Raw genomic sequence first — 16302 nt, forward strand, 5'->3', positions numbered from 1 at the left:
TTATTTGAACTACGAAAATGATTAATTAAATTTCGATATAATTCCTTTTCATTCTTATCCAAAGACTTTAATATCAACCTAGATTGATAATTTATTAAAAGTAAACATATATTGAACTCAGATGCAATCAATATCACCGGCTGTAGCAGGCGCCATTGTAAGATATTTTCAATGACATATTATATATCATTGGGTATTTTATCTAAATGCTATTCACATTTCATTGATTGTATGAAACAATATCGGGTGAAAGTTAGTTACCTAATCCTCATTTAGTTTTTAGAATTATCCATATAATTATTATTGTTTCCGTCAAATTGTGTTTATGGATGTTTTATCTATGGATATATGATGTTGTAGAAATATATTATACAATAAAATATTATGTGAATTTTCAATATTTATATATTATTGGATTATTATTATAATAAGAACAGATTTTTTTATTCCCATATCTGTCTTAATAATTTTTTTAACCTAAATAAACTTTCCTAACATTTAAAATATTGAATGATTTCATATTATATATAATATGTCATATAACATCGAATTTCAAAAATTAATAATTTATCATATTGAATATATAATTTTATAAATAATTATAGATATATATATATATTATTTATACAATATTATACTCGGAATAGGACTAGACGATTAATGTCATTAAATATTTTTTCCCAATTTCATAATAATTTGGCGTGCATTCATTCTTTTTAAGATCTCAAATCGAAATAAGTTTTCGTAAAACTTAGGAAATTTTGGAAATATCATATCTTATGAAATATATATTGGTTACTGGAGGTGTTATTAGTGGGATAGGAAAGGGAGTTGTAGCTAGTAGTATTGGAACTCTATTAAGATGCTATGGTATAAAAATAACATCTATCAAAATAGATCCTTATATAAATATTGATGCTGGTACATTCTCACCATATGAGCATGGTTATTTACATTTTAAAATTTTTTGAAATAGTTTATATATAGGAGAGGTATTTGTATTAAATGATGGAGGAGAGGTCGATTTAGACTTGGGAAATTATGAGAGATTTTTGGATATAACATTAACTAGTGATAATAATATAACTACAGGTAAGATATATCTGGATGTTATAACAAATGAGCGTAAAGGAAATTATTTAGGCAAAACAGTGCAAGGTTTTTTATTTAAAAAGAAATAAATTAAATATTGAATAGTTGTTCCTCACATAACAAATGCAATACAAATGTGGATTGAAAAAGTATCAAAAATTCCTGTAGATGATAGTGAAACTGAGCCTGAAATTTGCATTATAGAGGTAAATTATAATTTATAATTTGCAAAAAATATAATTATTAGTTAGGAGGCACTATTGGTGATATTGAAAGCATGCCATTTGTTGAAGCTTTTAGACAATTTCAATTTAAAGTTGGAAAAGATAATTTTTGTGTTGTTCATGTTAGTCTTGTACCTCAAGTATATTTAAATTACTTATTTTTATATATAATTTAATCTAATAAAGTTATCTAGTGGTGAACAAAAAACAAAACCCACACAAGCAAGTATAAGAGATCTAAGAGGTTTAGGATTGACTCCAGATTTTGTAAAAATTATTTAATAAATATGATTTTATAAAACTTTTATTATTAGATTGTGGCAAGGTGCATTGATAAATTAATGCCCTCAGTTATTGACAAAATTGCACATTTTTGCCATGTTAGCTCAGATCAAGTAATTTTTATATTGATATTTAATGAGTTAATTTATTTTGTATATAAGGTGTTTGCTCTTCCAGACATATCAAATATATATCAAGTGCCAGTGATAATTCATGAACAAAATTTTATCAAACAATTATTTAATAAACTCTCTATGTCTTCCTCATTATCTAATTTGAACACCAAATATTTTTCAAAGTGGAAATCTATAGCAGAAAAGTTTGATTTATAAAACATAAAATTTAGAAGATTTAATATTGCGCATATCACAAAGTAACATTGTATTTTTTTTTAAAAAATGCAGACAATAGTGTTACTGTTTAGGGTCATGCAAAAACTTTTGGTGGCCCAGGGCATATATTAGTTCAGCAGTCCTGCTAAAAGAATGCTTACTTATGTGAATGAATTTTTCGGTATGCAAACTTTCATATGGGAAAAGCTCGTAGGTACTTCCTATCGGTGTTGATAGCAGGGTTTAACATTTGCTCAAAATTCAAAAATCTTCACAGATCGTTGCTCTTTTGAAGATCAAAAAATGCGAAGATTTTTTCGCTAAAAAAAATTTTGAGCTTGCTCAAAGAAGATTTTTGAGCAAAATAAAAAATATTTTTTGTAAAAAAATCTTCTATAATTTTGAGAAAATATTTTGAGAATTTTATAATAAAATAAAATCTTTTGTAAGGAAATCTTTATTAAAATATTTTTGAAATTTTGATCTTAAAATTTTTTGGTAAATTCTTTAAAAATAAAATTTTTGATATATATTTTTTTTTATTTTATTATGTTAATGAAAATATTTTTTTTGAATAGGTTGTGAATGTGAGAATTGGTCATAATACCGACTGCATTTTTTTTAATATTTGGAATAAGTAATAATGATTATTTTAAAAATGTAATGTCATAATTTTAATGTTTTATATTTAATGTAAACTATAAAAGTGACAATTGTCATAATACTCATCTCAGAACCTTTAAAAATAATTATAATTAAAAAAGGCTAGTTGAGCATGTTTTGAGATGGTTTCAGTGATTGTAAAGCATATAAAGGTGACAATTGTCATAATACTTATTTCACATATGTTTTAATTGGAAATAGAGAAAAATGATTATTTCAACATGAATTAATATAATGTGTAAACTATAAAAGTGACAATTGTCATAATATTCATAACAGAACCTATAAAAATAATTTTATTTTTAGGTATTAAATAGGCGAGAAAAAATTTTTTGAGCATGTTTCGAGATGGTTTTAATGATTGTAAAAATTGTCACAATCGTTATTTTTGAACTTTTTTAAAGCAAGTAGATAAAAATTTATTAAATATAAAATTAAATGTGGATGTACCATAGAGCAGTGACAATTGTCATAATCGTTATTTTTGAACTTTTTTGAATTTTTTTGAAGCAACAGAGTAAAATAATAAATTGTAAACATGTTAAATTGAAATTTAAATGTGGATGTACCATAGAAAAGTGACAATTGTCATAATCGTTATTTTTAATCTTTTTTGATTTTTTTTGAAGCAAAAGGGTAAAATTATATATTGTAAACATGTTAAATAAAAATTTCAGTGAAGATGTACCATAGAAATGTGACAATTATCATAATTGTTATTTTTGAACTTTTTTGAATTTTTTTAAAGCAAATAGGTAAAAATATATATTGTAAACCTGTTAAATTAAAATTTCAGTGAATATGTACCATAGAAAAGTGACAATTGTCATAATCGTTATTTTTAATCTTTTTTGATTTTTTTTGAAGAAACTATATATTGTAAACTTATTAAATTAAAATTTCACTGAAGATCTACCATAGAAAAGTGAAAATTGTCTTAATTGTCATTTTTAATCCCTTTTAAATTTTTTTGAACTTACATGGTAAAATAATAAATTGTAAACTTGTTAAATTTAAATGTGGATGTACTATAGAAATGTGACAATTGTCATAAACGTTTATTTTAATCTTTTTTGAATTTTTTTTAAGCAAAAGGGTAAAATTATATATTGTAAACATGTTAAATTAAAATTTCAGTGGAGATCTACCATAGAAAAGTGACAATTATCATTTTTAATTTTTTATTTAATTTTTTTGAACTTAAAGGGTAAAATAATAAATTGTACACATGTTAAATTAAAATTTCAGTGAATATGTACCATAGATAAGTGACATATCTAATTCTCAACTCCCTTTTAAAATTATTTTAATATATATATTTTGAAATTATCACATTACTCATAGTCATATCCATTATTTTTAAATTAGGTTAATATGATCTTGTTGGGAAACACTTAAACCTCTGGGCAGATGATAATAGTATCATATATGTTAAATTTTTAGAGCCAACCGGAACGGAGTTGAACTAGAAAGATGCATCAATATAAACATGATATTTTTGGGATCAACAAATTTAAAAATATTTTTTCTTTAATCTTTTAAATCAATTTTAGATCTTAGAAACTACTATTTGGATATATCTAGTAAAATACGCCCCCCTCTGATTATACTATTCATACAAAAAATCTAAATCAGTTATATATATGAATTTTTATTTATTAAAATTTCAATGTAAACAATAACTTTATAATGAAATAGGTTATATAAATAATTATTTAACAATGTACGATTAAGCTTTATAATTAAAATATCATCAAGTATATCTTTGTCTAATCTTGTCCTTAGAGAGGTTACAGTTAGTGCCAATGCACTAAATGCTCTCTCAACTGAGACCTGGGTGCAAGGAGCAGCAAGAATTATTTGAGATAATTTAAATAATTCTGCATCTTGGTGTTTTCTTGAAACCCAATATTGCAAAATATCTTGTGAGGATGGCAATCTTTTGTTGTATAATAACGATTTTATTTTTAGCTTGATATCGCTATTACATAATTCATAAAATATAGGTCCCTTCTTGCAATCACGCTCAATGTAAAGGTCAAGTTTTGTTTTTTTATAATCACTAGTGGAAGGCATAACTAGAGTTGTATTTTCTTCATGAGGGTCAATAGCTTGCAATTGTTTCCAAGTTGCAAATATATGTTCCTAAAATAAAAAGATGTATATTATAAATTTATTAATTTACCCTGGCCAATATTTTATCTTCTTCCAAAGGATATTTTCCATTTTCATAATGGAATCTAGGATCCATATATATCGCACTACGAAATGCGTCATTTTGAAAAAGATAGCTTTCTATAATGTTTAAACATTCCAACATACTTTTAGATAAATTATTATCCATTTCCTCCAGCTCCATTTTGCATTCTAGCCATGAAGCAAAAAAATCACCTATTACAATATTACTTTTTTGTAATTTCATTGTGAATTTGTATAATGGGAAAAGGACTGATGTACCTAATAGGATAATATCAGAAGAATCGATTAAAAAATGCTCCTTTAGTAATATCTTTGAGATTTTTTTTATTTTGCATTATATATAAAAAAAAAATTTTGTAATTTTTAATTTTAACTTTCTTGTTTTTTCCTTTTATTTTTATTTTCACTTGTTTATTATATTTTGAAATAAAAAATCAGGAATTAATGTTATATAAAATAAAAAAAATGAATAAAATAATTGTTTTATTGAGGCCAAATAAAACCCCCATTTATAAATTTGGATGGGATACATTTATTTAATGTTTTTTTTATTTATATTTATAAAAAATCAAATGTTAAATGAAGATATAAAAAATGCATTTTCTTTTCTTTTCGTTTTTCCCATTGTCTCTCTCTCTCCCTCCTTTATTTATTTTTATTTAATGTTTTGCCTTATGAATTAAAGAAAATAAAAATCTCAAAAAAATGAAATTTGCTGGTGCCAGCGAGGCGGCACCAGATTGAAAAAAAGTATTATATAATTTTTTTTTATAAAATTGAATTCAAATTTTTTTTTAATTTTCATTGCTGTAATGGTACCCAAAACCGATACGTTTTCCCCCTTGAAGGAGGGAGTTTGACGGATGGCCTCTTATTCTGTTTATGGCTATTTATATTTTTTCCTGACTCCAATTGCTATATTTCTTTTGTGGTTTATGATAGGTATCAGAGTTTATTGTAGAAAAATTTATTTGATTGGGTTAAGAATTATTTGTTATACCAAATAAAACTGAATTTGAAATATTTTGAGAATAAGATGGTTCTTCCTGTGAGGAAAAATCTAAAAGATTATATATAATAAACAATATAATGTTAATTGGTACCAACATGTAGATGTAGAAAGATTTAAGAGACCTGGAGATAGTGACTATTTTACTAATTTTGTAATTTTTAATATCTTAAAAAATGGGAATTTTATTTCCTGGGAATTATATTCATAGATTCTTTTTAATGTTTACCTAATAGATTTTAAATAATAAACTAAAGTTAAAATTTTTTAGCCCGCTAATTGTTAAAATTTTGTAACCGATTCGCTCGCACTTTTTAAAATTATTAAGCTAGGCCGCCCAGGGACGGGCTTCAGCTAAAAACCTGCTAGTTTCAGCAAATAAATTCTAAAATGATCATAATGATTATGACAATTGTCATTTTTCTATGGTACATCCTCATTTAAATTTTAATTTAACATGTTTACAATATATAATTTTATATTTTTGCTTCAAAATAATTCAAAAAAGATTAAAAATAACGATTATGACAATTGTCACTTTTCTATGGTAGATCTCCACTGAAATTTTAATTTAACATGTTTACAATATATAATTTTACCCTTTTGCTTAAAAAAAATTCAAAAAAGATTAAAATAAACGTTTATGACAATTGTCACATTTCTATAGTACATCCTCATTTAAATTTTAATTTTACATGTTTATAATTTATTATTTTACCCTTTTGCTTCAAAAAAATTCCAAAAAGATTAAAAATGGCCATTATGACAATTGTCACTTATCTATGGTACATCCACATTTAAATTTAACAAGTTTACAATTTATTATTTTACCCTGTAAGTTCAAAAAAAATTAAAAAAGATTAAAAATGACGATTAAGACAATTTTACTTTTCTATGGTAGATCTTCAGTGAAATTTTAATTTAATAAGTTTACAATATATAGTTTCTTCAAAAAAAATCAAAAAAGATTAAAAATAACGATTATGACAATTGTCACTTTTCTATGGTACATATTCACTGAAATTTTAATTTAACAGGTTTACAATATATATTTTTACCTATTTGCTTATAAAAAAAGTTCAAAGATAACAATTATGATAATTGTCACATTTCTATGGTACATCTTCACTGAAATTTTTATTTAACATGTTTACAATATATAATTTTACCCTTTTGCTTCAAAAAAATTCAAAAAAGATTAAAAATAACGATTATGACAATTGTCACTTTTCTATGGTACATCCACATTTAAATTTCAATTTAACATGTTTACAATTTATTATTTTACTCTGTTGCTTCAAAAAAATTCAAAAAAGTTCAAAAATAACGATTATGACAATTGTCACTGCTCTATGGTACATCCACATTTAATTTTATATTTAATTAATTTTTATCTACTTGCTTTAAAAAAGTTCAAAAATAACATTGTGACAATTTTTACAATCATTAAAACCATCTCGAAACATGCTCAAAAAATTTTTTCTCGCCTATTTAATACCTAAAAATAAAATTATTTTTATAGGTTCTGTTATGAATATTATGACAATTGTCACTTTTATAGTTTACACATTATATTAATTCATGTTTGAAATAATCATTTTTCTCTATTTCCAATTAAAACATATGTGAAATAAATATTATGACAATTGTCACCTTTATATGCTTTACAATCACTGAAACCATCTCAAAACATGCTCAACTAGCCTTTTTTAATTATAATTATTTTTAAAGGTTCTGAGATGAGTATTATGACAATTGTCACTTTTATAGTTTACATTAAATATAAAACATTAAAATTATGACATTACATTTTTAAAATAATCATTATTACTTATTCCAAATATTAAAAAAAATGCAGTCGTATTATGACCAATTCTCACATTTACAACCTATTCAAAAAAAATATTTTCATTAACATAATAAAATAAAAAAAAATATATATCAAAAATTTTATTTTCAAAGAATTTACCAAAAAATTTTAAGATCAAAATTTCAAAAATATTTTAATAAAGATTTCCTTACAAAAGATTTTATTTTATTATAAAATTCTCAAAATATTTTCTCAAAATTATAGAAGATTTTTTTACAAAAAATATTTTTTATTTTACTCAAAAATCTTCTTTGAGCAAGCTCAAAATTTTTTTTAGCGAAAAAATCTTCGCAAAAAATTGATCTTCAAAGATTTTTTCCTCAAAATTTTGGGCGAAAAAAATCTTCAAATTTTTATTTGAAGATTTTTGTAAAACCCTGGTTGATAGTGAAACTATGGTTAAAATTTTTGGCTTGGATAGATGTATAGGTGGGTAATCGATTTAGCCTGGTCGATTTTTTTAGCTAAGGCTAAGTGCATTTTTCTTGGCTAAGAATAAGCCTAAGCCTATTTAAGCACATTTATTTTGGCTAAAACTAAGCCTTAACCGATTTTTTTGGCTAAGCCTAAGCTAAGTGACAAAATAACTTCATTTGGTTTCTAAACTCAATTTAAATTAGAGATCTGCAATGTCCAGTCCATGAAAATAATTTATGGCAGACATGATAGAGAATACCCTGCACCAAATTGACATTTAACTCATATCCTTCACAATAAATTAAAATTAAAAAAAATTTTTAAGTACCACCCACTCCCCATTATCATGGTGGTACAATATAGAGAAAAACCCGCCCATTCAATTAAAAATAACCTGCCCACCCAGCCCACCCATTTATCTAAAACTCCTTGCCCGTCCGCCCATTAGTCTAAAAATTTTTACCCGCCCACCCATTATTTATAAAAAATTTTTAACCCAAGCCCGCTTATATAAAATTTAATTATGGTCATTCTTTCATTTTTTAAATATCTAATAAAAATATTTCAGAATTACACCTCTACAAAAATTTTATAATTTATGAAATTAATATAAGTATAAAAATAATCAATGTAAATTATGGACAATTTATTTGATCAAATTGAATATTTATGAAAAAAATATAAATGTAAAATTAATATTTTATGTAATTATAATGCAAAAATAATAATGAATCGACATTTTCTGGATTCAAACACGTTCTTCTTTGTTCTAAAAATCTTCCAGCAATGCTAATACCGCGTTCGGAAAAGGCACTAGAAAATTTTTATTATATTCCCATAAAAGGAAATTTTTAATAGACAAAAATGTTTATTTATTCTAAGAATAAGAAAAAAGTTTTATTGTTGTGTGTATTACATAATATAGTTAAGTATATGTTCTTCACTTAAAAAAAACGATTCATACAATAAAAAAAGAAATATTGTTATAGATCATTTAAACAATTATTTTTTTTAGTTTGTTTTTGAACAAAAATTCTAAATTTCCTTAACCCGCCCGCCCATTGTTTAAATTTCTTAACCCGCTCGCCCAGCCCGCCCATAGCTTCAATTTTTTTAATCCGCCCACCCGCCTGCCCATTCTCGAAAATTTTTTTAGATGGGCAGGTCGGCTGAAACCCCGCTCAATGCAGACCTCTAACAATATTTAAAAAAAAGTATCTCTTTCAAATTTTGAAAAATATTAATTTCGTGCCTCCCCTTCCCCTCCCTTTTGTTGTAGGGGCTACTGGGACAAGGTTGAGATTAAAAATTTTCCCGCAGACCTCTAATCTAAATTTAGCCGACTACATTTTAAAAAAGGAACCTTGTGGAGCAATCTGAACCCCAATTGTTAAAGATTATATTATTCATAATTTCTTTGCAATGCATTACTCATTGCTAAATAATTTTTCACGTATATTAAGACGACAATTCAGTGAGGACATTTAGTTTCTTGTGCTTTATTTTTAAAAAGATTTTTATATATGGATCTACGCTGATTGTTTTCTTGTTTTTTTTCCTATAAAATTGTTCTCATTATTTCTTTTATAAATATTATTCTCTATAGAAATTTCTAAAAATTCGATATCTAATTAACTTATCTGTTAAATAATCGTATATTTAATTTATTTGTAAATAATTTTTTATTATTACAATCTTTTCATTTTTATAATTATATATTTATTTTTTCAATATAATCTATAAACATTTGATGGATTTATTTTGTTTTACCTTTCCTACCGAATATCTATACAATATTTAAAAAATATTCATGACATCTTATAATTTTGATAGCAAATATCGTGGGTTAGAAGCCAAGGATATAAATTTTTTTTCCCCAAGATTTTATTTATTATCGGTATTTTAGATCCGATGAGAATAAACCAAAGGGCCCTGAATTTTTAGGATAAAAAATTTAAGAAAATTTTTATAAAAAATTTACAAAATTTAAAAGATTTACTTACAAATTTGGAATTTTGGGCAAAATTTGTTCAAAACTCCTACTGAGTAGTTTGCCAAACCTTAGAATTACAATAACTGAAAGTTAATGACGCCGTTATATTATATTGTTTTTTTACATAGTTGTTACAACCTACTTTTAAAAGTAGCGCGCAACCGCTAGCGCTACCCATCAAAAAAAGTAACGCACCACTGCTAATATTTTTTTTAAAGTAGCTTTAGCCTCTTTTTAGGATAATTTTTATTTAAAAAAAATTGAAAGAAATTTGTTTTATTTTTTGCTTATAATGTAATTGCATAGTTCATTTATAAATATTTAAATATAGTAAGTTTGATTATAAAATTTTATGTAAAATTATAATTTATATAATAAAAATAACTATGGTAATATTCATTTTTTATTTATTTTTTTTGCATTTTATATTCTATACTATCATCCCCAAGTCTAGAGTGACGACCAGAAAATTAAGTTTCTCCTTACTAAATATCTCTCAACACTACACTTGAGCCCAAGGCAGTATTTAATTTTATATACATATTTTTAATATAAGAAAAATTATCAAAAATACTCATTTGTATTTTTAAAGTTAAAAACGCATCTAGGGGATTTTCTATTATATTAGTATCCTTTATTTCAAAAATATTCGTTTTGGTTCTAACAGTATCTTTGTTTGTTATCTCAATCATTAGTATTCAACGACAAAAGAATTGTTGTACCATAGGTTAGAGTTTTAATCATCATGGTAAATGATGGATTATCAACCAATGACATTGGTTGAACTGTATCTTATAAAATCGACAATAACTTTATCAGCTAGTTTCTGACAAATATTGGTATATGCAATATTATTAATTATTTTAGCTCAAATTGAATTGGTATTTTTGAATGTAGTCTCCCCTATACCAGAATTATTAGGATGTTTTTCTATCTATTTAAAACTGTTGGCATGAACATTCTTACAAAATAAAATAGTATTAGAATTTAAAAATGATACCTTTAGGTTTTTTTTTGAGGTTATAGCTACTAGATTTATTTGAGGATATATTTTTTTTACAGTTTGCAAATAAATTTGTAACCACCTTTTGTTTTACATTAATTTGAAAATATTTTCAAATTTTGGAAATGGAAAATTTGTATTATTGTTATCAAGAACATTTTCTTCCAGGTACCTTCCATTTAATTAATAATAATTCTCTGACTCACATCGATTTGGATATCCATTTGCCATGACATTTTAAATAATTTACACCAGATGATTTAGATTTATAATACAAATTGAAAATAAAAATTTCAAAATTAAACAATAAATTATAATTAATTATGTTATTATATTTAAATTTTCATGTTTATAGTAACATTCATTTATTTTTAAAAAGTAGCTAAGTAGCGCGATAAAAAAAATAAATAATCGGAAAAAAGTAGCTCGCTATTAGCTATAGCTACCAAAAAAGATAGCGTAGCGCGTTACTTTAACAACTCTGGGGTTTTAAGATGAATTTATCATTATTCAAATTATTATTGATTGAAATAAATGCATTCTATGCTACACAAACATTAATATAGAAGATGTAGGCATATTTATTATATTTGTTTTGTTTAGATTTGATAGTGTCAAAGAAGAGGTAGTGATAGCTCTTGTGGGTAAATATACACAGTTTGAAGATTCTTACACGTCAGTTGTCAAAGCACTACAACATGCTTCTATCACAGCAAATCATAAAATTAAAATAAAAGTAAATTTTTTTGCATTCATAGGAAATTCTTAAAATTTTTAAGATTTTATATTAATCTATAGCTTCATTAATTTTTTAAGTAAGACATTTATTTTGGTTCACAGTCAATTGATCTAAACATCTCATAGATTAACCGTAGTCCACATCAAGATTTAGGGGATCCAATAAAAATGTAGTATTTTAGATTAGTTGGCCTTATATGATTATTTTTATTTTCGCGTTGTGCACGCGTTATTGATCATTTAGGAAAATAAGGAACCGAAATGATTACCTACAATCTAAATATTTACAAATTTTTACTTTATAAAAAAAAATATTCGAAGTTTATAGAATCCATAAAATTGGAAGATGAATTTAAACTGGAAAATCTTGAAGAATATAACAAGGCTTGGAGTGTCCTAAAAGATAGCCAGTAATAATTGAGGATTTAGATCTGTTAGGAATTTTTAAAATCAAAATGAAGCTTCCATATTTTTTTTTATCACTTTAGAGTTGATTTAAGTAAACAATTTTATAATTGATTTAATTTGCTAGGAGAATATTCACCTAATAAAAGTATCGATTCACACTTAGGTGATGAGTCAGTGGAAACTCGGCTGAGTCGTTTTGGAATAGGCTAAAAGGGATCAATTTATCAACCCTAGAAATATTTTGAAGTATCCGTTAATTAAGAAAGATGAAATGTATATAACAATAAATATTTATATAGATCAATCCACTCTAGCTTACTCCAAAACGACTTAGCCAAGAGCTGACTTATTTAAGTGCGAATCGATAAGAAAAGTGTAATGTAGATAACAATACCAAATAGTTAAATATTAGCATGTTGTTAACAAAAAAACAACATTTTAATAAATTTAATGCTAATCATTATTTTAATCAATCTTTTTAAAGAGGATTAATCGTCCCAGGTGGATTTGGAGATCGTGGTATCACAGGTAAAATATTGGCTATCAGATGGGCCCGTATCAATAAAAAACCATTTTTAGGTAAATAAATAAAATAATTGGCGTAAGTTTATTAGCTTTATTCTATAACATTTCTACCATCTATCTTAGATTTTGTTGTTTTTAAATTCTACATGATTCCAAGTTACTATATTTGGATATTTCAAAATTATGATTTTTCTTTATTAATAGACGATTTTTTTTAAACACCTATAATTTTTTCAAAAAAATGAAACCACTATTTCTTATATCCAAGGCATCTGCTTGGGCATGCAATTAGCTTTGGTAGAGATAGCTCGAGATGTCCTAAACCTTGAAGGAGCGAATTCATCCGAATTCATACATTCGCCCATTCCCAACGACGCCGAAGAACATCATAATAACAAATTTAATCCCACAAATTCCCCAACTTTAAATAAAGATAAGACTCCTATAATCATCATCAAAGAAATGCCCGAGTACAACCCGCGATTTAAAGGCGGAACTATGAGATTGGGCGTACGCACGACTATTTTTAAAAATACGTTTAGTTGTAAAGAAAACAGTTTAGGATCGGAAAAGATCCATTATGTTTCAGTGGTCAAAAAATTATACGGGGACGTTGAGAGTGTCGAGGAAAGGCATAGGCATAGATACGAAGTTTACATTCATTAGTATTTTTTAAAAAAATCATTTTCAATTATATTAGTTAGGTTTAATTAACATAAATTTTTTTTAAAAAACTAATAGTGTACACAAATTGAACGTTTCAACGCGTTTCAAAACACAAATAATGCATTTTAAATGCATTCGTTTAAATTGAACACCATTTTTTTTGTTTTAAATTTAGACGTTTTATATTAAAAAAATTATTAACGATTCAATTTAAACTTAGCTGTGTTTACGTTTTTTTATTTGCGTTTTAAAACGCTGCGTTGGAACATTCAATTTGTGGGCACTATAATTTACATTCATTCATTTAACGTTGGTTTCAGGTTTATTTATGACTCATTTTACAATCATCGCTATTCCCTATTATAGAAATTAGATGAAAAATCTAAATTTAAAAAAGATATTTAAATTCCCAGGGGAAAAATAATTTATTATATATTTTTAAAAAAATTGGATGGCCGATTTTATTTCTTCAAATATATTTTATTAAAACTTTTCATGATCACAGTTTAATACGGAATACAGACATATTTTTGAGAAGATCGGACTGCATTTTATAGGAGAAGATGAAACTGGTGAACGCATGGAAATAATCGAATTAGAGGGTAAACAGATATGTTAAATTCTCAAAACCCTAAATTAACTTATTTATAAATGATCATATAAGTTATTATCGATTAGAGGTATACTGATACCGTTTTTTAGAGGCCCATCCGATTATATCAATATTTGATTTTGCACGGTATTTCACCAATATCAACCCATCCAATTTTTGATAAAATTATGGTAAAAAAATGTTTTTAAAAGAAGTAGAACAAATGTCTATAAAATGAATTAAACAAACCAAAAATAAAATATGTTTTTGAAAATATATTATCAGACATGCAGTGAATGATCGAATTATGACTTAAAAATTGTAAACCCAGACCAGGCCGTATTTTTTAAAACTAAATTATGAAAATTTATGATAAATCATTTTGACATTTATTCACCTCTTATTTTTTTTCTATTTGCTTTTAAAAATCTTTGGTGCAAAATATAGCTAAAACTATTTTAAATTGTCGTAAAATGATCAAAGTTTTAAAAATTTAGGCCGTTCATAAAAATAAAAATCGGGACTGGGCTTGAACATGAGAAAAATGCGGGCTGGGGCTAAAAATTCCAACTTTACAGGTTTCTAATACATATAAAGCAAATGGGTTTACAATGAATTTTTCACAATGAAATCATATTTTTAAAATTTTACTTGATACAAAATATTGCCATGAATCCATAAATGAAAATAATGAATCCGTATTCTTATACTCCAAATTTCCCACACCAGATATTAGTTTAAAATCAATATTGTATGATTATATGAATCGATTTACAAATTATCATGATAACATTATTCTAACAAGACACTTCTAATGTTGTTTAACAACTCGACATAACTAATATTTAAGTGAGATTTTAGCCAAAATAATATTACTCGAGATCTCGTGAATAGATGTCCGAACATTTCTGCATCCTGTGAGTAAAATTTTCAGGCTGGTTTCGCCATTTTTTAAAATCGAGCATTTAAAAAACACTTGTCACTACCACTATGATCATCGCCTTTAAGTTGCCTCATTATTAGTGTTGTTAGATCAACTAATTTTGGCAAACTCCAGAACGGCCTATTAACTAAATTTTTATCCCAAAAAATTCAACACAATCTTTAAATCGAGGCTCAATCTAAAAATGATTTTTTGGTTAAAAGTTGGTTATTTAACAACACTTTTCATTTTTTTATAGGGCACCCATTCTTTGTCGGAACACAATTCCATCCCGAATATAAGACCCGACCACTTAAACCAAGCCCCGTGTATTACGGTTTTATACTCGCTTCTATAGGCAAGTTAAATTCTGTTCTCAATTCTTCTCTAACTAATCCTTCTCCGTTATATCGATCATTGGATGAAGAAGTTCTTATCTCTGATAAGAGTGACAAAACATCTACCCAATTATCAAACGAATACTCTTTACTAAATACCAATAACAATAACGAAAATAATAGAAATTGTGAAATTGATTTGACAAATGATATATCTAAACTAAGTATTGCGTGTGGATATAAAGAAGAAACTTTACAGAACAATGACCTAAAATTTAAAATCGTAAACAAACCTCAATCCGTGTGTCCCTTAGATCTCACTCCTCATATCAACCTCATGGCATCCACTGATAATCTTAAAAGAAGCTTCAATTTTCCCAGTAATATTATGGATAATAACAATGATTTTATGTTGCACCCACGTATAGTTTTAGCCAAAGAGCGCATGTTTAGTCCCGAAAAGATACCATTTAATCCTGGTTATATGTCCATGAAAAGTAGAATTTGACGTTACAAGGCAATATTTTAAAGCACTGTTTCCCTTCGTTTAATTTAACGCGATGCATGACATTCATTGTGAACAAAATAATATATTAATTTATGATAATAATGATTTAAACCCTGCCAAAACTGAGAATACTTATTTTCATTTTTTTAAATACGCTCGATTATCAAAATTTATATATACATAGTATATGACCTTATATATTATATTTATGATTTCTTTTGATTGACCATTTTAGGTTTTAAATAATAAATTGTAGAACTTAATATAATCAGACAATACATCTAAAAATATTCAATATGATTTTGTATTGCTATTTTAAAAATTTTAATAAGGGTAATAGATGTTAATTTAGACTACTAATATAATTTTTTTAAAAGCATTATCAATGACCTAGACATTTTACCTTTTTTTGAAAAAATTTATAGACATAACTTAATTCATTTAGAGAAAAAAAATTTTTTTGCTCAATAAACATACATATAAATTACTTTATTTTAATTTTTTTTTCAAATTGTAAAATT

General features: G+C 25.4%; 1 protein-coding gene across 1 annotated transcript; it reads left to right on the top strand.

The window, feature by feature from the left end:
- Positions 1 to 715: 715 nt before the first annotated feature.
- LOC135925457 (CTP synthase 1-like) lies at positions 716 to 16302 on the top strand. The gene is made up of 13 exons (XM_065460788.1): positions 716 to 945; positions 988 to 1158; positions 1198 to 1298; positions 1340 to 1456; positions 1503 to 1583; positions 1631 to 1711; positions 1760 to 1917; positions 11688 to 11820; positions 12144 to 12232; positions 12715 to 12809; positions 13024 to 13406; positions 13927 to 14023; positions 15195 to 16302. Exons 1-13 carry the CDS (start codon positions 780 to 782, stop codon positions 15779 to 15781), a joined length of 2259 nt encoding a protein of 752 aa, XP_065316860.1. The 5' UTR covers positions 716 to 779; the 3' UTR covers positions 15782 to 16302.

Source organism: Gordionus sp. m RMFG-2023, chromosome 2 (assembly GCF_954871325.1).
Source record: "Gordionus sp. m RMFG-2023 chromosome 2, tfGorSpeb1-WG-v2, whole genome shotgun sequence".
Classification (NCBI taxonomy): domain Eukaryota; kingdom Metazoa; phylum Nematomorpha; class Gordioida; order Chordodea; family Parachordodidae; genus Gordionus; species Gordionus sp. m RMFG-2023.